Source organism: Cynocephalus volans, chromosome 16 (genome assembly GCF_027409185.1).
Source record: "Cynocephalus volans isolate mCynVol1 chromosome 16, mCynVol1.pri, whole genome shotgun sequence".
Classification (NCBI taxonomy): Eukaryota; Metazoa; Chordata; class Mammalia; order Dermoptera; family Cynocephalidae; genus Cynocephalus; species Cynocephalus volans.
The window spans coordinates 5,331,733-5,353,049 of NC_084475.1; the positions used below are offsets into that span (position 1 = coordinate 5,331,733).

General features: G+C 48.7%; 1 protein-coding gene across 2 annotated transcripts; it reads right to left on the reverse strand.

The window, feature by feature from the left end:
* Nucleotides 1-3,042: 3,042 nt before the first annotated feature.
* Nucleotides 3,043-4,897, reverse strand: ARL4D (ADP ribosylation factor like GTPase 4D). Of its 2 annotated transcripts, none has more exons than XM_063081003.1 (2): nucleotides 4,833-4,897; nucleotides 3,043-4,304 (listed from the first exon to the last, which is right to left on the reverse strand). In XM_063081003.1, the coding sequence occupies exon 2, from the start codon at nucleotides 4,222-4,224 to the stop codon at nucleotides 3,622-3,624; it is 603 nt and encodes a 200-aa protein (XP_062937073.1). In that variant the 5' UTR covers nucleotides 4,225-4,304; nucleotides 4,833-4,897; the 3' UTR covers nucleotides 3,043-3,621. The 2 variants fall into 2 exon arrangements, with proteins under 2 accessions (XP_062937073.1, XP_062937074.1); XM_063081004.1 differs by lacking the exon at nucleotides 4,833-4,897 and adding an exon at nucleotides 4,729-4,814.
* Between the last annotated feature and the right edge of the window lie 16,420 nt (nucleotides 4,898-21,317).

Below are 21,317 nucleotides of genomic sequence, written 5' to 3' on the forward strand. Positions count from 1 at the left end.
TTTAAAAAAGAGGAAGGAAGAACAAATACCCTCTTCCAGCTCATCTAGGGGAGGAGGTCCCATGACATCCACCCACAAACTCCCCAGCAGATGGCCTTGGAGTGTGACCCCTCCCCAGCAGTGCCGGCCTGGGCCCCCCTTGCCGCCTCCAGTCCCTCCGCTCCCACCGCCCACTGGCCTCCATTCAACACGGGCCTGGGCCTGTGCTGGAGAACAGGCTGTCCTGGGCACTCCTGGCACTTCAGCGGAACTCAGCGCTTCCCAGGCCCTAGTGGAGGTGTCCACAAGAAAGGCCTGGCATGACACATGGTCAGTATGAAGGGAGGGTGGGGACTTCTGGCCAGATTTGAGGCCAGGGCTCTGCTGGGCTTCAGAGATAAAGCTCCTACTCCCTAGGAAGGGGAGTGGGGAACGGAAAGCTGGTCCTTAATCTAATCAAGGACAGGAAAGAGGGAGGGAGGGAGGAGTCAGAGCTGAGATGCTGGACTCACCCCCTGCCTGCTACCTCCTATGCCTGCCCTGGGAGTACAAAGAGCTGGCCTGGGAAGAAGAATCTGGATGTGCCGTTAAGAGCTGGCAAGTCACTGCCCCTGGGCCTTAGAAACTTCTTCTCTTTCTCTCTTCCTTGAGCCCATGCAACATAGGGAGGACTGGAGAGGGTGTGGGAAAGTGGGGGATCACTGCCATCTTTGCCCTCATGAGGAGGGGCTCCCGAGAGGGAAGGCACACAGGGAAAATGCCCTGGATTGGGATTTTACATTTCAACCCGTGCAAGGAGAAGGGGTGGCTGGTAGGGGAAGGACGACCCAGAAGGGAGCCCAACAGAGGGCCTACAGGTTTCCTTCAACCTCACTTCACAGGCATGCAGCCCCAGCCACCAGTCTACGTCCCCATCTCAGGGTCTCAAAGAAATTCTACTTAATAGAGAAGCTAGGACAAGGGAAATGCAACCTTGTCCTCAGCCCTGTTTCCACTCCCTTTCCTTGCCCTTGGCCCAGAGTTCAAATGCAGAATTCCTGGGCAGGACTGAGGAGTGGGAGACCCTGTCTCTCCCTTCCATCCCCCTGCAGACAGGAAGGTGATTCCCTCCCTTCCAGCTCTCCAGTCCGTTTGATGGCCTAGGCAGGATTATTCCAAAGCTCCTGACCCCCACCCAGCCACAATGTGGCTTTCTACTCAGAATTCTGTGCGGCCTTCTCCCCACCACCAGATCAGAGCAACTGGCTTGTCTCTCTCTCATCTGCCTCCTGGTCCCCCCTTCCTCCACCTCTACCAGCTGGCTAGTGAGTCCAGAGGGATGTGAGGAAGAGCCTGGGACATTCACAGGTCTCCTGTGGACCACAATCCCTGACTACCCTGGGGCAGGGGGGCCTGGAACATGGGGGAGAAGACACCAGTTCTAACCACATAGGGAGGCAGCTGGTTGGCAGAGCCAGAACCAGGAGCTGGCACCTTGAAGGCCCCTCTGCTAGGAATGGCAGAGCACCTCTGCACATCTTTTCCCCAAATCTGGAGATCTGTCCCCCAGGTGACCAGAAATGGAGGAAATATGTCCTTAGAGAGTTTGAGACAAAAGATCAGAATTGCGGGGGGATGGGGAGGGGAGGGGAAGATCTCCCAGCTGGACAGAGGGTCTTTCTGGCCAGGTCCTTCCCAGCCTGATCCAGGGCCTGTTCCTGGGCTGTGGAAGTACTCTGCCCCAGAAGTCTGAGAAAGATGAGTCACAGGTGGGGGGGTGCGGGCGAGCAGGTAGCACATGTCCCAGCAGAACCAGCCCAGCAGCTCTGCTGAGCAGATCCCAGCACTGACGCACAATTGGGCACCCTTCTGGATCAGTGCACATCCACTCCCATCCTGTCAGCCACAGGGATGATGGGTGGGGGTGCAGGGTGCACAAATCTGAAGGAGCCCAGACTTAACAGCAAAACTGAGCTTCTGGCAGCCCTGGGTAGAAAGAAGCAAGTTCCTTAAGAAGCCTCCCCAAGCACAGGGATTGCCAGCACATTCTCTCCCTCCCCAGGTCCTTCTAATTCTGGAGGAAGAACTCTGAACCTGCTCTACGGATTCCATGTTTGCACAAAGGGTGGGGGGTAGGACTGGGGTCTGGAAAGAACTGTGCTTGGCCTTTACTCCCGAATCCCATCCAGAGACATTAGGAGGATCTAACTGTTCTGAATTATCAGATACAGCTGGCTCTGGTGCTAGTGAGGAGGGGGCACCCCCCAAAAGTCTGAGAAGGACACTCAGACCCTTGCAACATTAGCATTATATTCTATCAGTACTAATACTGGGGGCTTATGTCTTCTCCCTCCAGTCTCAGAGGGCTGGGTAGGGGGGTGGATGTCCAGCAATCCTCACTCCAGCCAAGCAGACAGCTACAACTACTGCCCCTCTTGTGAGAACAGCTCACAAGAGCTGGTCCCAGAGCTGGAAGACTCATGGCTTAGTCACCAGGGCCAGGTTGGTTCAATCCAACCCAGACCTCTCCAGCACCAGCTGCTGCCATCCTGCCAGTGAGTTGCAGTCAGCAGGATTGAGCACACAGGTAGCCTAAGGCCAGGGAGGAATTACTTTCCATTCTCACCATATCCTCCAAGGGGGAAAAAAATCAGACAAACCCAAGTACTGGGGAAGCTGGGAGGATGGGGACAGAATGGCTCTTTGAAGACTTACCTATATGGACCTAGGAGGTGTCCCCAAGGGCAAGGTGCTCCCCTAGGAGCAGCTCAGACCAACAAAATTTGAAGTTAAACCTGCAAAGAGCGGCTGGCATGAGGGGCAAGTGAGAGCAAGAGGATGAGGGCAGGGGAGGAAAGTCGAAGGAAGAAGAGTCCGGCAATAGCCTGAGTGGTTTTCAACTCCCTCCCCCACCCCCGCATAATTTTCACCAGCCGTCCCTCCCATAAACACACAATTTGATTTTTATGAGTGACTGCTTTGCAAATTTAGCTTCAAGATAAGTCTCCTCCTCCCGCGCCTACAGTTTGAAACTCTGGACTATCCCTGGAGCTAGATAAGGAAGAGTAAAAGGCCAGACCAAGGTAAGAGCTAGAGTCATCAGTCTTTAATAACTTACAGGCAAATGCTAAAAAATAGTTAATAACACAGAGGATACTCACGGCTTATAAAAAGGGTTGTGATCTACAAATGTGAAGAGGGGGTCTTGGCACTTTCACAGGGACACAAAAATAAAGACTATTGTGACTGGCATCCCTAGAAAAGCAGCCTGGGGAGACTCCCCAGTTGGAGGGGCGCAGGGGAAGGCAGGGAGACAGTTCTCCTCCCAAATGCATGCTCCAAGCAACTTTCCTTCCCCCCCAAAACACATCCAGTTAAAAAGCCAGAGAAACAGGGCCGAGGTAGAGTCACGGTTTACATTTAAGTCCGCATAGTCCTGTAGCCCCCACTCCTCCAGCGGTGAGGATGAGGGAGAGATGTGCAAAGACAGCCCATCTCCCTTCCTCCCCTCCAATGTGGCACCAAGACCGAGACTCCCCGTGCTTCTCAGTTCTTCATTGAGGCAGACGGGTCCTGCACCCTGGGCTGACTGAGAGTTCACAGGCCCCGTCTGGCTGCCCAAGTGTGCTGACCCCTTCTAGGTGGGGAGGGGACAACCTCGGGTCACCGCCTCTTCTTGCTTGTCCGGGCCACCTTCTTCCTCTTGAGGATCATCTCGTACAGGCGCTCGAGGCCGGGCTGCAGCCCCAGCCCGTCCACAGCGCTGCAACCCTGCACATGGGTGAGTGTGGCAGCCGCCAGCTCTCGGACTGCCAGCCTCTTCTCCACCTCAGCTGCGCTCAGTGCCCCGGGCTGGTCCTGCTTGTTGGCCAGCACCAGCACGGGCACACCCTGGTTGTCCGAGGCCCGGCTGATCCGATGTAACTCCACTTTGGCCTCCTCCAGCCGCTCGGCCTCGGCAGCGTCCACCACAAACACCAGCCCGTCTGTCCGGCGGGTGTAGGAGCGCCACAGAGGTCGCAGTTTCTCCTGTCCCCCGACGTCCCACACTTGGAAAGTGATGCCACGGGATCCCCCCAAGGGCACCCGGATCTTCTCGGTGTTGAAGCCTTTGGTGGGGACACTCTGGACAAACTCCTTGAACTTGAGGCGGTAAAGGAGGGAAGTCTTCCCAGCCGAGTCCAGCCCGATGACCACAACATGCAGGGCCTGGAAGTGGGGCAAGAAGGAGGCAGGGGGCGCCATCTCCGTCAAGTGGTTCCCCATCGTGAGCTAAGGCGCAGGTCTCAGGGCTCCCAGGAGAAGCAGGGAGGGCGCCTTGAAACTGCAGGCTGCGGGGAGGTTACCTGAACCGGGGAAGGTCGTGGGAGAAAAAGGAGACGTTTAAGAACAAACACGGAATTTGCAAATTTCTTGATCCATTCCTAAATCAGCCGCCCATCCTTCCTTTTTAAAATTCCTTTTTATTTTTAAAAGCAGCTGCTGGTGTAACAGAGACGCTCCCCTCTCCGGATCCCGGGACGCCCAGGGGGCGGGGGCAGGGCTCGATCCCGTGGAAGGTCGGCTGCCGGAGCCTCTTCTCCGAGCTTGTGGCGCAGAGGCAGACGCCGCGACCTCCATTCCCCGGGCGAGAATCCTCGCGGGAGGGGAGAGGTCGGACAGTGCCCCCGGACTAAGAGTGAAGCTGGTGCGGGCGCTGCGACCGAGAAGTGCCCCCGCATCCCCAAGCCGCTGACACGCCCCCTCCTCCTGCCGCGACCCTCTCCCCACCTCCCCGAGACGTGCATCCCCCGCCAACTTCCTCCAGTCGCCGACACCAACTCCCCGGCCCGGCTCCCGGGCCGCCTCAGCACAGCCTAAACAGCCCCTTTAACCTTTCTCCAGCCGCTCTGCCCCGCGCCTGTCCCAGCCGCCGGAGCCGCCACCCGAGCCGCACCGCTGCCTGCCGAGCGGTCCTGGCCCGGCCTTAAAAACCCTCTCGTGACGTCACGCAGCGCGGGCCAATCAGCGGCCGCGCGGGGGCGGAGGGCGGGGCCGGGAGATGCTCCTGCCTCAGGCCGGGCCGCAAGATAATGGAAAGCTTTGCTCAGTCGGTGGCCGCTTTATTCGATCTTTTCTACCATAGTCTAATATTGAATTAAGCCCGGGATAATCAGGGATGGAAGGCAGGAGGGGCAACAGGGACGCACATGGCAGCGTTTGACTCGGGAGGAGATGCCACTCGAAATACCTCCCCTCCCCTCCAGCAGGCTGAAATACCGCCCCACGTGTACGCTCCCTCGCCGAAGGGTCTGTCGGAGATGCTGGCAAGTCTTTCTCCTTTATCTTTCTTAATTCAGTTTTCAAACCTGTGTGAACCCAGAGCTCCATAAAAGAGCCGCTTCACAGTTCTAAGTCCGTTGTTCCTTATCGATCCTCACAAGAACGTGTTAGGAACTGCTGTCTGCATTTTATAGGTAAAGAAAGCTCCAAAGGGTTAAATGACCTGTCTGTGGTCACACAGAGCTAGTAAGTGGCTTAGCTAGGTTCTGTCTGAATCCAGTGCCTGTGCCCCTTACCACTTAGCTATCCACCCTCCCTAGTCAGGGAAGCTACAGGGCTAGGCATCCTCAACAGAAACCCCTCGATTGCTAGTCAGAGTCCCAGGCCAGCAGCAGACCCCCTAAGGAACTCCCTTGTTAAAATAGATCGAGGTCTGGCCCGTGGCTCAGTTGGGAGAGCACAGTGCTGACAACACCAAGCCAGGGGTTGAGATCCCCTTACCGGTCATCTTTAAAAAAAAAAAAAAAAAAAAAAAGATGACCGGTAAGGGGATCTTAACCCTTAACTTGGTGTTGTCAGCACCACACTCTCCCAAGTGAGCCATGGGCGGGCCCTTTTATTTATTTATTTATTTTAACTTAGTAGGTAAACTAACTGATGGATTCTTTCATTTATTATGTAATTCAATTTCTTCTTCTTTTTTTTTTTTTTCTTTTTTTCCTTTGTATTGTTTTGTTTTGTTTTTTGGGCAGCTGGCCACTAAGTGTTATCTCATTCTACCCAAGTGAGCTATCCCTGCCTGCCCCTATTTACTACGTAATTCAATATTAATCTTTTTAAAGGCTGTATGTGAAAGGGGATTGGAAAAGCAGGAGGGGAAGTTATTGCCAGACAGCAGAGCCCAGCCCTTTCCTTCCTACCCGCGTCAATCAAGTGCTGATAAAAAAGCTTCCCATCTGTTTAGCACCAGCATGACTTGCCACCTTCTTCCCCTCCCTGTTACAAAACCAGCCACCTGGTTTCCCCAGCAATACAGGGAGCCCTCCCAAATCCCTGAAGACCTTAGGAAATTAGACTAAGATCAAGACCTTAGGAAATTAGTTTGTAGGGCTGGCCCGTGGCTCACTCGGTGCTGATAACAAGGCCACGGGTTCAGATCCTATACAGGGATGGCTGGTTAGCTCACTGGCTGAGCGTGATGTTGACAACACCAAGCCAAGGGTTGAGATCCCCTTACCGGTCATCTTTAAAAAAAAAAAAAAAAAAAATTAGTTTGTTACACCCCCAAGTTGGGGGGTGACAGATTGCAGCAGCAGCTAAGGCCCAGAGGTGGAGCTGAGTGTGGTGAAGTTGGGAGAGGGGAAGACAGAGCAGGCCAAGCAGTGGGGAGCCACTACCCATTGAGCACCCACTGCATGCCAGGCTCTGGTCTAGGAACTCTGCATACTTTTCCATTTTTAATACATGACTCAAGCCCATGAAATAAATATGGTTAGTCTAAAAAGAAAAAACTGAAAAAAATAAAATAAAATAAACTGAAAAAAAAATTTTAAAAAAGAAAAAAGAAAAAGAAAAAACTGGGCCAACCCGTGGCTCACTCAGGAGAGCGTGATGCTGATAACACCAAGTCAAGGGTTAAGATCCCCTTACCAGTCATCTTTAAAATAAAGAAAGAAAAGAAAAGAAAAAACGGAAGCACAGAAAGGCTAGGTAATTTGCCCAAGATCATCCATACAGAAATTGGCCAAACCTGGCTTTGAACAAGTGTTAAAATGGCTGTGAAACTGAAACACACAGAAACTGAAAACACACAGACTGTCTTCTTTCTTCCACAATCTTTGGAACTTCTTTAACATTTCTTCTATAATATCTCCTGGGACTCACACCCAAGACAGAAGTTGTCACTTATCTGATAAAGGAAATGAAACTGACAATCCCACCCCACCCTTGATGTTTTATGTTTGCCAGGGAAGGTGTTGAACAAATGGGACGGAGGAGGTGGGACAGGGAAGTGGTAAAGGAAGGGGCCCAGCCTGTCCAGGTATCAGAGGCTGTGGGCCTACCCCAATCCCTGCCTCCTTTAATTGGGAACTCCAGTCACCGAACCCCCACCCCAGGGAGCCTTCCACCATTAATGACCATTCTTCTTCCTGGCAGCCTCACCTGGGCAGATTTCCCTCTCACAAGATCACATCCCAGGACCTAGTGCCTTGGGGGATTTGCTGCAGAGAGCATTTGAACATGTGTGTACATTGAACAATCACATATGGAGTGCCTGCTAGGTGCTGGGCACCATGCTAGGTGGCGGCATACAGCCCTAAGTGAAATGGATAAGGACCTGCCCTCATGGAGTGTACATTATAATGAGGAGTGGGGAGAGACAGGCAATGAATCAAGAAGATAATTTCAGATAGTGATATGCACCATGAAGGAAAATAAAACAGGCAGATGTGCTGGAGAGTGACTGGGAGACAAGAACTGCTTTAGATTGGGATATGGGTGCTCAGAAGGGCCTCTCAAAGAGATGACATGAGAGCCAAGGTTTAAGGGACAAGGAGTCAGATAAGCGTTTCAGAGGATCAGAAGCTGGGAGCTACCCACTGGCTGCCCGACCTGGATCAGATTGCAGCTGCTGTGTCATCTGTGCTCCTCAGAGCTGTCTCTGCCACCAGACTAAGCCCTCGAGGGCAGGAGCTGGTTCTCATCTGTAGCTCTGCAGTGCCTATCACTGTGCCTGGCACACCACAGGCAGTCAGGAAATCTTGCCTGAATTAATGAATGCATAGTGGAATGACTAAACGTACTCAGGGATTCCCGGAGTATGGGAACCAAACTTCCACCCTTAGCCTGGGAATTTCCCAGTCTGGGGTCCTTGAGCTCTTGGGGGTTCTGTTGATACTGGCTTGGTCAAGAATGCCTATAAAAACCCTGACTTTCTAGGCAGGGTCTGAGTAGTAGTGAACTCTCAGGCCTTTATTGGGAAGGAGGAACTTCTTGGAGGAGAAAAACAGGGACCAGGGATGGAGATGACACTGGAGAGAGAGGCTCCCTCAAGGCCTGGCATGAGGAAACACTGGACTGAGAGTCAGTGTGAGTTCCATTCCTCATGAGTAGACTAGCTGGGAAAAGTACTTCCCCCTGGGAGCCTCCGTTTCCTCAGCATGTAATGAGGGGCTTAGATGATTCTAGGTCCTTTCCTCCATACGGACCATGCTCTGGAGAAAGGAAAGGCAAGGGGATGAATGGAGCTCACCTAGGAAGGGGCTGAGGACATCCTTGTCCCTGCAGCATCTTAACCAAGTACATGTCTGAGTGAACAAATGAAGAAACAAGTAGGGTGGGGGAGCAAAGGCCAAGGAGCAGTAGTGGGAATCACAAAGACCCATTTTTCTTTTTTTTCTTTTTCTTTTTTTTTTTTGTCTTTTTCGTGACCGGCACTAAGCCAGTGAGTGCACCGGCCAGTCCTATATAGGATCCGAACCCGCGGCGGGAGCATCGTCACCGCGCTCCCAGCGCCGCACTCTCCCGAGTGCGCCACGGGCTCGGCCCACAAAGACCCATTTTTCAAATCCCAGTTCTGTTTCTTGTGAATAACATGGAGAAAACACAACTTACCAGAGTGGGAAATAAATGTGAAAGGGCCCCATAAGTATCCTTTTCCCCAACCAGGAGCTCTTTCCCAGGCAACCATCCCAAAACCAAGTCCCAGGGCGGAGCCAAGCTCCAGAAATGAGCAGACGCTGCCCCCTGGTGGATGTGTTCCGATTTCTGAATTAAAGTGGAAGAGTACAGGGTGAAGTGATTCTGGTTCCTTTGAACCTTCTGAAGTTTTCCTTTTTTTTTTTTTTTTAATTTTAATTTTTTATTTTTTCCCCTGGTCAGTACAGGGATCGAATCCCAGACCTCGGTTTGATGAGTACCAGTCTAACCAACTGAACTAACTGGCCAGTCCTCCAAGTCTTCCTTTCAGATAGGGCTTTTCTGGACTGTCCGGCTAGCTCAGCTGGCTAGAACATGGTGCTGGTAACACTAAGATCAAGCGTTTGGCTCACTGTATTGACCAGCTGCCAAAAAACAAAAACAAACAAAAAACAGGGACTTTCCTACAGTTTGTGGTTGGGGATGGAAAATATGCCATCTTCAAGGTTTTCTTGTGTGAGTGTGATCAGATTAAAATGAACGTTATTTGAGCAGAAAATCTAATTTCAATTACATTTCCCATAAATTTACTGAGGGCCTAATAATAGGGCCAGGGAATGCTGAGGCAGGAGGAGACTGCAGGGTGGCGAAGGTTATGGAGAGCTAAGTTTGCAGCCATGTTGCCATGTTACAGTATCTGTAAAACATCCACATGGGGATAGATGTCCAGCATCCATTTGCTCAGGAGTCTGGAGATCACAGGAGGCCTTTGTTGGAGCAGTGGCCTTGGGTGGTCAGCAAGAAACAGTTAACAGGAGCCCCAGAAGAGGTGAGATTGCCCAGGGAGCAATGGTGAGAGAGGAGGCAAGTGTTTCCATGACAGTGTCATGAGATCTCCATGTTCAAGGGGGGAATGAAGTGAAGAAGGACAAGCCATGTCTGGAGAGGTAGGAGGAAAACCACAAGACTTTAAAAGACCACAAAACCACAAATGCCTGAAGCCAAGGACATTAAGGACTCGAGGAAGGAAAAAGGTATGGCCCACAGTGTCCACTCCCTCACTCTGGGAGGCCAGAGGGGATTAATACAGCCTGGGGATGAGGGTTCCCATATGCAGGGGTGGCCAGAGAAGAGGGCTGGAGATTTGGAGAGGGTCATCTTAACAGAGATGACAGTAGAAGAAGGGTTCTCTCCAGAAAACGTAGAGAGTTGAACAAGGACTAAGCCTGCACTGGAGAACTTGCAGGAGACCAGGGGAGCCATCAGAAAAGCAAGAGGAGACGGAGGTTGTGTCCTCCAGTGACCTTTCAGACAGGTTTTCATAGGCCTTCCAGGGAAAGTCCTTATCAGACACAAAAGCAAACTCCTGGGCTCTGTGGGTACGGGTAAGGGGAGATCGCCCGAGTCTCAACTAGAATGTCAAGGTCAGAACCAGGATTCAAAGCTGGGTGCTGGGGCTTCCTGAAGAGCAGAACGAGGGTCTTGCGTAGTAGGAAGAGGTGTTTTCGGCTGATGGGGCACAGAGTGTGAAAGGCAATGAGCCACAATTGGGGGTTCCTCTGGCCGGGGAGATCTCAAGACCACCCAAAAGCAGACGCATCCCCCTGCTGCAGCCTTTCAGGGTGGACCACCTTTGAGGAAAACCAACCATGAACTGTGTCTAGATAGTTGTTCTCATCTGTACTAAAATGTGGAGCCCACTCTGAGGTCTGGCCCAGCTCAGAATACCAAGGAATGAGGGCCAGGAAAGCCCTCTGGGTTTGGCAACTAGGAGGTGCCTGTAACCTTTGAGGGAGGCGTGACTGGGACACAGTGGGGCCGGAAGCCAGACTGAGTAGCTAAGTGGCTGTAGGAAAACAGGTTCAGGCCCATATGGACTCCTCTGCTGGGCTCTGTGCAGTCACTGAAAGGACAAAAACTGAGCAGGAGCTCAGTGGAGCAGCAGGACCAGCCACGGGTGAGTTTGTTTGATGGTTGGTTTCCCAAAACAAAGACAGACTTATTGTACTTAATCTTAGCATGTTCTGGATTGTTTGTTTTATTCTTCTTAAGATCAAATATACCCATGTGTAGATGGGTATATATATATGCCCATAGCAGGTACCAGGGGAAAGTACAAGTGAGGAAAAAACAGAAGACACTGGGCCTGGTGAGCTGTCTGGGGAAAAGAGAGGGCATTGGGCAGATAAGGGGCTCAGGTCTGGGCTAGGAAGAACCACCAAATTAAAGGAGGCAGAGAGGTGATGGAGGGGAACAGAGCCTGGTCCATGACACTAAGGGAACATGACTGCACGATTATCCAAGCTGATGGGCTCCTCAGAGCATTCGCAACAGGGGCCAGTCCCCTGTGACCTTAGATGTTTGAGTTAGTCACCCATGTTGTCTTCCACGTACGGAAGGGAGATAGCTTTGAACAGCAGTTCTCAAACTTGTCAGATGCATCAGCATCATCTAGAGGGCTTGTTAAAACATGAATTGCTGGGCCCCACTTCCAGAATTTCTGATTCAGTAGGTCTGGGATGGGGCCCGAGAATGCGTATTTCTTGGTTGTTTTGTTTGTTTGTTTGTTTGTTTTTGCTTTTGTTTTTTTGGTGGCTGGCCTATACGGGGGTCTGAACCCTTGATGCTGGTGTTATAACACCACACTCTAACCAATGGAGCTAACTGGCCAGCCCACAAGAATGTGTATTTCTAACAAGTTCTCAGGTGACAGTGATGCTGCTCTGGGGACTACACTGTGAGGACCACTGGCTTAGAAGATGAGTTCCAATCCTGGCTTTTCAGTGAGCACCTGGCAAATTGCTTCTCTCTCTCAGCCTCGGCTTCTTTGTCTGTAAAATGGAATGATACTTATCTCACTGGGTTATTTAGAGAAGTAACTAAGGTAAAATATGTGAAGTACTCAGCAAAGAGCTTGGCACATACAAAGTCCTCTATACATGGTAGCTATTATGATAGAAAAATTAAATCAGTTCATCTTAACCAGTAACAAACAATGTTAGCCCAGGAAACCAGTGTAATGTGAAACATCTTCCTCAAATAACATACAAAGTGAATCCACGTTTGTAAAATCGACCACCGACTGCCTTTTCTTTTCCAGTGTCTGTGACATAAAGCACTGCTTCTCAATCTTTCATATGCATTTGAGTCCCCTGCAAACCTTATTCAAAAGCAGATTCTGGTTCAGTAGGTCTATGAACTGAATTGTGTCCCCCCAAAATTCATATGTTGAAGCTCTAACCCCCAATGTGATGGTATTTGGAGACGGAACCTTTAGGAGGTGATTAGGTTTAGATGAGGTCACGAGGGTGAAGCCCTCATGATGAGATTAGTGCCCTGATAAAAAGAAACTCTCTCTTTCGCTGCTATGTGAGGACACAGCAAGAAGACAGAGGGCGCTCACCAGAACCCAGCCATGCTGGCACCCTGATCTCAGACTTCCAGCCTGCAGAACTGTGCAAAAATAACTTTCTGTTGCTTAAGCCACCCAGTCTATGATATTTTGTTGTAGCAGCTGTATTAGTCCATTTCTGTTGCTTATAACAAAATACCTGGAACTGGGACATTTATAAGAAAACAAAATTTATTGCTTACAGTTTTGGAGCCTGAGAAGTCCAAAGTCCAGGAAACACAGTTTGGTGAGGGTCTTCTTTGGTGGTGGCTTTACAGCAATGCAGGGGTCTCACATGGCAGAAAATGGCAGAGCAGAGAGAGAGAGAAATAGATCCTCATGTTCTCTCCTTTTAAAGCCCTCGGAACCACACCCCTGACCACCACTATTAATCCATTCATTAGGGCATGGTCCTCAGAATCTAATCACCTCAAAAAAAAAAAAAAAAAAAAGAATCTAATCACCTCTTTAAGACCCTGCTGTTCAATTACCGTAATAGGATGTCCCACCCTCCTAACACTGTCACAGTGGGGACCAAGCCTGCAACACATTAAACTTTGAGGGACACAATTCGATCCACTCCAGCAGCCCAAGCTAATACAGTAGGTCTGGTGCAGTGTCTGCCACTCTCCATTTCTACCATGCCATGCAGATGCTGCTGGTTCACTAGCCACACTTTGAGCAGCAAAGGTCTAGAATAGGTTTCTAGAAAGTTACTCTAAAGGCTGTATACTTTCCCTGATGGTGAGTGTTTTAAATGTTCTCCTGAAAATCCACATCGGAGATCTGTTATTATACTTCCAAGCCCCTAACAGGTATGACACATTGTAGGCACTCAACAAATCGTTGTTAGATAAAGAAGTGAATGATCTATGAGGGGGTTTTTTTTTGTTGTTGTTGTTTTAAAAAAGGACGACCGGTAAGGGGATCTTAACCCTTGACTTGGTGTTGTCAGCACCACGCTCTCCTAAGTGAGCCACGGGCCGGGCCTATGATCTATGAGTTTTGACTGACAGGAGGCCACCTGGCCTAGTGGGAAGACCTTTGGACCTGGAAGACCTTTGGAAGCATCATGGGTGAATCAGGCAGCCTCTCTGAGCTAGATTTCCCCTCAGAGAAATGGAAATGATAATACTTCCCAAGGATGTTGTAAAGATTAATGAGACTGTGACCATGACTGTGCTGTAAACAGTGCCTAGCTCATAGGAACATTCAAAAACTGTCAGAGAGAAGATCTAAGCCCCAGGAAGCTTCTTGGCCTCTGAATTGAAACTCCTTGATCCAAGATTCATGTTGGCCCCCTACACCCAGAGAGCAGCCAGGCTTTCCCAGCCAGGCCAGGGAAGGCACCCAGGCTCCTGAGAAGCTGGTCCAGCCAGCAGGGTCTGCAGCAAGTCCAGCTGGGAGGAGAGGAATGAGCTTGTGCAGGGACCAGGGATGGGGATGGGGGGGTGGTTTAGGGATGAGGGTCTCATTTTGATCAAAGCTTTCTCAGGGCAGGCCTCAGCTCTCACCCTCTGCCTAGTAACCAGGCTGGGTCAGAGGGGTCCACACTGGACCACTCGCTCCCTGAACGCCTCTGCGCTCTCCCACCTCTGTGCCTTTGCCTGTGCTGTTTCCCCTCATTCTACAACGCCCTCCATTCCCCACCTCACCTGTCAAAATCCTGCCTGTCTCCTAACTCAGACAGCACGTCTGTCATGATGTCCTTCCAGATTCTATTATTTCATGTCATTGTTTCTGTGTAGACATTTATTGGGTGCCTACTGTGTGCTCCCTGCTGGAAACCCAAAGTTGAATAGGGTGAGGTCTCAGGCTTCAAGGGGCTCATGGGCAGGTGGAGCCCAAACCCCTCTCTCACCAGCCTCCTCCTCATCCTGTCTGGTGTTCTGGACATTTGGGCAGGTATCTTAGTCCTCATCCTAGGCTGGACACTCCCCGAGGGCAGGAATGGTGTCCGGCCCACCTCTACTCCCAGTACCTGCCCTGGTGCACAGCACTGCGTCATAGGCGACTGATGATCATGTGTTAAGTTGGAAGTGGTGGTGATGGGAGGAGGCCCAGAGACCCAAGGAGGCAGAGCTTTAGGATGACCAACTCTCGCTGTTTGCCTGGGACTTCACCAGCTTTAGCCCCCCAAGGCCCACATTCCAGGAAACCCCTAATCCCCTGGCAAACTGGGGTGGTTTGCCACCCTACTGGGAGCTCAGACCCCTTACTTGCCCTGGGTCCTTTTGGACAAATCTGCTCCTTGTCCTCATCACTGTGCCTCCTCTCCAGACAGGTCCTGTGGTTGCCTTGACACGGTGGCTCTGCTTGTCACTTTCCAAACTGGTCTCCGTCCACTGGAGCAGGGTCTCCCTCCCACACTGCCTCCACTTAACCAACTCCTAGAGGGCAGGGACCAAGTTGAGATGTCTGAATTGAGCCATTAAAGAAAGGAATGAAGAATTTATAAACAAGTAAAAAGACGGAATCAAAGAATCAAGAATGGTTGTTGTCGACCAATACCCGAAGGGGAGATGGTGAGAAATGAAGAAAGACATGATTTATTTTATGGGATCAGGAGGACCTTGCAGGCTGCTGACCTGTAAGGCATCTTAGTTTATTTTAGGTTCCTTTTTATAAGCCAGTGAAAATAACAAATCATATTGATTAAATCAATTATATCTGGTACCAAGCTATTTATAGAACATTTTCAGCTGCCACAGCGCTTGAAGATTCATAGCTAACTACTTATCAACAAAATAAGAACATAAGTTTCTGGGCCGGCCTGTGGCTCACTCGGGAGAGTGTGGTTCTGACAACGCCAAGGCCATGGGTTCGGATCCCATATAGGGATGGCCGGCCCGTGGCTCACTTGGGAGAGTGTGGTGCTGATAACACCAAGGCCACGGGTTCGGATCTCTATATAGAGATGGCCGGTTGGCTCACTAGGTGAGCGTGGTGCTGACAACACCAAGTCAAGGGTTAAGATCCCCTTACCAGTCATCTTTTAACAAAAAAAAAAAGAACATAAATTTCTCATTTACAAAGCTTCCAGGGTCCTGGTTTCAATCAAAGGTCAGACCTCAAAGGGAGGGAGAAGGGGGAAGTAGGCAAAAGGGATTCCAGCCTTGCTGGCTTCCCTAGGATAGCAAGGACTTTGTCAACTTGCTTATTCAGTACGCCACAAATGGTCAGGCTAAACTTGGAATCTTTTTTTTTTTTGGTAGCTGGCTGGCTGATACGGGGACCCGAACCCTTGACCTTGATGTTACAACACTGTGCTCTAACCAACTGAGCTAACCAGCCAGCCAAGAGTCTTTTCTTTTCTTTCTTTCTTTCTTTTTTTTTTTTTAACAAAGTCTATAAATAGACCCAAATTCACAGATAAACTATACTATATGATCAAGGTGGCATCTCAGGTTGTTGAGAGGAGGCAGAAATGGGCTACTCAGAACCAGCTTCACAGGCATGGCTCTAGTGCAGCTGCACAGGATCTCATGCTCAGAAGGGAGTTTAATACTTGGAGTTTAATGCTCTGTGGTCACATCTGGAAATTCTTTGAATTTGGATTTTGTAAGTGAAGTCTGATGTGACAATGGAGCATGCATCAGAGGCTTGGCGCCTCGGCTCACACACAGTCCCACCTCTCTCTGCCTCCATGTCTCCCCAAATGGATTCTCAGCCACCTGTTCCTCCACCCCCTGGAACCCTGGGCCCTGCCCGGCCACGCCTTCGAGTCCAGTAACCACAGCTGCCTTCACCTTCAGCGACGACCCAGGGCAGGAGCAGGAGTTGGAGTTGGCGCAAGCACCCTACAGCTTCTCAGAGGTGGCATGGCTGAGGCTGTCCGTGCCACCAGGGCTGGCCGTGCCACCAGACATTTGCTAGTGACTCAGCAAGGGGATCCAGGTACCTAGTGCATCCCAACATGGAAGCTGCAATACCCATGTGACTCCCCTGTACACTGTGGATTGGGGCAGTGAGCCCTGTAAAGGGGTTGAGTTTCCTCACTCCCTAACTTCTCAACCAGTCTGCCTTGTGACTGGAGGGAGGGGACTGGTAAGCTTGAGGTCACGGGCAGAGGGCCCCGGTGCTCCTGGGAGGATCTGTACTCCTTGCACATATCCTGTGCCAGAGGGAGTGCAAATTTAAGTAGCAAATGACAAGTGGAGAGAGACCGAAGAAGAAAGCATTTTTTGTTTTTTAAGATGACCGGTAAGGGGATCTTTATTCCTTAACTTGGTGTTGTCAGCACCACGCTCTCCCAAGTGAGCCACGGGCCAGCCCCAGAAGAAAGCTTTATGTTAGTACCTTTAATGACACTTTTCTTGCTGGGTTTTGTTTTTGTTTTTGTTTTTTTGGCAGCTGACTGGTACAGGGATCTGAACCCTTGACCTTGGTGTTACAAGGCTGTTCTCTAACCAACTGAGCTGACCGGCCAGGCTTTTTCTTGCTTTTTGAACAAGGGGTCTGCATTTTCATTTTAGAGGGGGCCCCACAGATTATGTAGCTAGTCCTGGAGCTATTCAATATATATTCTTGCAACAACTGGGTAACTATCTAGACATAATTCAGTTGGAACATATGTCAAACCACACATCAAGATACATACCAAGTGGGTCAAAAATGTCAAAGTGAAAACAACGAATACTAGTAGGAAAAAAAGACTGAGAAAATTATTCTTTAATCTGGTGAACTGAGGAACTTAACGAATTTTTCTTTAAGTGGTGAAGATCTTTTTAACTATGTCTCAAAATTCAAAAGCAATAAGGAAGAGTAATTAATTTGACTATGTTTTAAAAAAAATAAAAATAAACCTCCATGGCAAAAAAGAAAATAGCATACACTCACACAAACAACAAAACAAGTAACAAATTAAGAAAAAATATTTGCAACCCAAACCACAGAAAGTTACTTATCATTCTAACATGTACAGAGCTCCTAGAAATAATTTTTTTAAAAGATCAATCAGACAGTAGGGGGGGGAAATGGGCAAAGGCCAAGCATGGACAGTTTACAGAAAAGAAAAGTAGTTCCTAAGCAAACATATAAAATTAAATTAAAATACATCAAGATACAACTTTTCCCCTAAGACACTGGCAATATTCCAAAAATTTGGTGCCATGCTGTTGTGAAAACTGATAGAATCACTTTCTGTTTTCCAGATAAAATAGGGCCTGGAAAGGCAGGAAGGAGGGGGCTCAAGCGTGCTTGTCTGAGATAAGAACTGTCTCCGAGGACTTTCTGAAACTCATCAGAAATCCCTTCCTGTCCTTCACAAAGTTGTTGAGGAAAGCATCTCCTGCCCTGCACATGTGCACATATTTATGTGACAAGGTTTATCATTAGACATTCTTTGGAGCTGCCATAATTCAGATAAGATGCTCCAAGAGGAAATAACCCAGTAACAGCATCTCAACCAATCAACTGATGACAAATCTGGCTTTGAACCTCCAAAACCGATGAGCTCTTTGAAGAGTTTCCAGAAGCTCACATGAACCTCCCCTTTTCGCCAATAGAAGCTTTCTCTCACCCTTCCCTTGCTGAATGAATTTATGGCTTACCATGGTGTGCATTCCAGATTATAATCCAATTTTCTATTCCCAAATAAACTTAATATATCTGGAAATATTTTTCCTCTAATTTTTTCTTTTTTTTCATTTTTAGGTTAATACCATGCTGGTGAAACTGGGGAAACATGCATGGCTTGATAGCTCTCACCATGCCCTTAGAGTCCTGTAATTCCCAATCCCCTCGCATGATGGCGCAGCACCATGGTGAGGTCACAGGCACCCAGGGGAAGCCTCACTAACAGCCATGCCCTGGTGCTGCCTCACCTTTGCAGGCACTTTGCTGTGTGCACATCAGTTTGAGTCAGCTTGGGATAATCACATTAACTCTCAGAGCTGATGTGTGAACCAGAAAGCAGAGTCATTAGTTTGAAATGAGAAATATTCCTTTCCAATGACCAGTAACCTTTGTTCCTTCATGCCTACAATCCAGAGCACCCCCTTCTCAGGGAAACCAAATTGGTGAGCAGAGGACGACCTGATAAACACAGAACTGAGCAGAGATCATAGGATGGGAGGAGGCCTGAAAAGTCATGTTAGGTGCAGCTAAGTACATTATATACGTGGTCTCATTGACATTCATTCAGCACATAGTTATTACATACCAGGTACATGCCTGGCACTGTCCTAGGTGCTGGGAACAGAGCATCAAACAAAATCTCAACCATCAAGATGGGAAGCAAACAAATAAGCCAATAATGTATGTATATTTGTGAATATATCTATATATCTACATGTTTGTATGTCTCTATTTATACTTATATTTATATATGCCAGATGATGATAAAGGGTTTGAGAAAAATAAAGCCAGGTAAAATGGGATATAAAGTAGGAATGCTCAGGGTGGGTAGGAGGAGATTCTTTTTTTTTTTTTCTAAGGATGACCGGTAAGGGGATCTTAACCCTTGATTTGGTGTTGTCAGCACCACGCTCTCCCAAGTGAGCTAACCGGCCATCCCTATATAGGGATCTGAACCCGTGGCCTCGGTGTTATCAGCACCACACTCTCCCAAGTGAGCCACGGGCCGGCCCTAGTAGGGGGAGATTCTTCACAGCACTATAAAATCGATATTATCTCTGTTTTACAGATGAGAAGCAACCTTCCCTAGTGTGCACTTAAGAGATTCCTATATGCTTGGCATTTCCATGTGCAGCGTCACAAGTACCCTAATCAGAGAGGTGTTAACATTATCCCCATTCTACAGTCTGAAAAAAAAGAAAGACCCCATTGTGGCTGACAGGTTGCTTGGGTTCAAATGCTGACCTTACTTCCTATTAGCTGTGTGACCTTGGGGTTGCTTAGCCTCTCTGAGCTTCAGTCTATGACAGTGCTCCACTAGAGATATGTGAGTCACAGATATAATTTTAAATTTTCTAGTAGCCACATTTTAAAAATACAATTAAAAAGAAGCCGTTGAAATTAAGTTTAATGTTTTAACTCAGTGTATCCAAAATATTACTTTAACATGTAATCAATGTAAAAGTAATTAATGAGATGTTTTACTTTTTATACACTAAGTCTTCAAAATCCCATGTGTATTTTACACTCACAGCATAGCTCAGAGCTAACGACATTTCCAGTGCACAATGGCTTCATTTGCCTAGTGACTGCCATGCCGGACAGCATGGGTCAATTGAACGGGAGTAATAAGAACAAGGTAAGGATTAGGGAGAGTGTAATGAGTGAAACACTTCCTTTGAGAAAAAAAAAAAAAAAAAAAGTAAGGGGGCACCAAAAAGCTCAGTAATCTAGACAAGTATCTTGATTGTCTTGATATTTTATAATCAAGATAAGATACATTGCATTAAAATGTTATTTCACTTGATTACTAAAGGATTTGGAATGGCACCCCTTAAATTTTGCCCTGGAGGACTCACCTTGTTACTGACAGACCAGGCTTGGCTTGCCCTCTTGCATTAAACTGACTCGAAAGTCCAAAAGTTGGTGCAAGGATTGAAAAGTTGATTCAGATAACTGTCATCTGGGGGATGACCAAGCTAAAATCATCCCACCTTCTGATGCTTGTTCTGGGGTTTATAAAGGGGAAGAGGCAAGAAGGTGAGGTAAGGGGTTTTTGTCCTGCAAGAAAAGGGGGAGGCTGGGATCAGCAGAGGGTCTGAGTCCGATGTCAGGGTCTCATGATGGACTGGATGCTTTGGCATCATGGAATCTGCAGTTAGTGGACTAGTCAGCTTCAAGCCCTTGGTGTTATCTGAGGGTTGGAGTCCTTATCTCCTAGAGAGAGCTCAAAGATAATAACCTCAGTCAAACATCTTTGGAACATAAAAATACCCGACTTGGAATTCTAACTAATGTGGATACAATTTTCCTGTAAGCAAGAGGGAGAGTTTATAATCATTTAGGTTGTCACAGCTGATTAGGGAGGTAAGAAAAACAAGAAAACTTAGTTTCAGTCCTTAATTGTAAGTGCCCAACCTCTAAAGTAAATGAACATAAGAGGGCGTGATTTCACCCCTGGGCAGTTTCAGCCATGTGGTCAGTTTCTTGATTCCTCTGCTAACCTCAAGGAATGAATGATTATCAGTTCCCAAGTTAATGGCTAAACGAAATTTTCTGCTTGGTCTTAGTTACCCCAGAGATGGCCGTTTTCTGGCTAGGGTCCCTTTGAACCTCACCCTAACCTTGGTTCTGGGGCCGGCCCGTGGCTCGCTGGGGAGAGTGCGGTGCTGATAACACCAAGGCCCCGGGTTCGGATCCCATATACGGATGGCCGGTTCGCTCACTGGCTGAGCGTGGTGCTGACAACACCAAGTTAAGGATTAAGATCCCCTTACAGGTCATCTTTAAAAAAAAAAAAAAAAACTTGGTTCTGGATAACAGTACCCACCTCATAGGGCTGTTGAGTGAATTAAATGAGATAATACAGGTAGAGCACTCAGTCCAGGGATTGGCACTTGGAAGGCTTGGTTTATTTTTGCCCTCATTATTCGTCAGGCAATACCTGCCATCAGGCTTTCCATCCTGCAGGGTGAGCACGACTAATTGAATTTCAAGCTTACATCTATGATACTTTCTTGCTTTTCTAAGATCAAATGAAAGAAATATAAACTCCCCAACAAAGCTGAAGTTATTCTAGGAAGGAGGATGGGAAAGGTAGATGCTGACTCGCCAGCTGGCATTCTCTGTTGCAAAGAGAAACTTTATCCCAATCTCTGTTGGGGGCCTTGACGCTGATCTCCCCCAGAGCATTCCCTTCACTCACTCCATCTCTCTGGTGTCCTGCCACCCCTAGCCAGATCTTCCTTCCTCACCCTTGGACTGGGCCAGTAGCCTCCTAACTGCTTCTTGTCTGATTCAGTCTGTTGTGCACAGCGCGACCTATCCATCGTTTAGTCACCAACAAACGTTTACTGAGCACCTACTACATGTCGGGCACCCGACTAGTGCTGAAATACAGTAAGTACAGTAAGTACTGGACTGACGAGGATCACAGCCCTCAATGATCTCACATTTCACTGGGTGAGATAAAGGATTGCCCAAAAGGGTA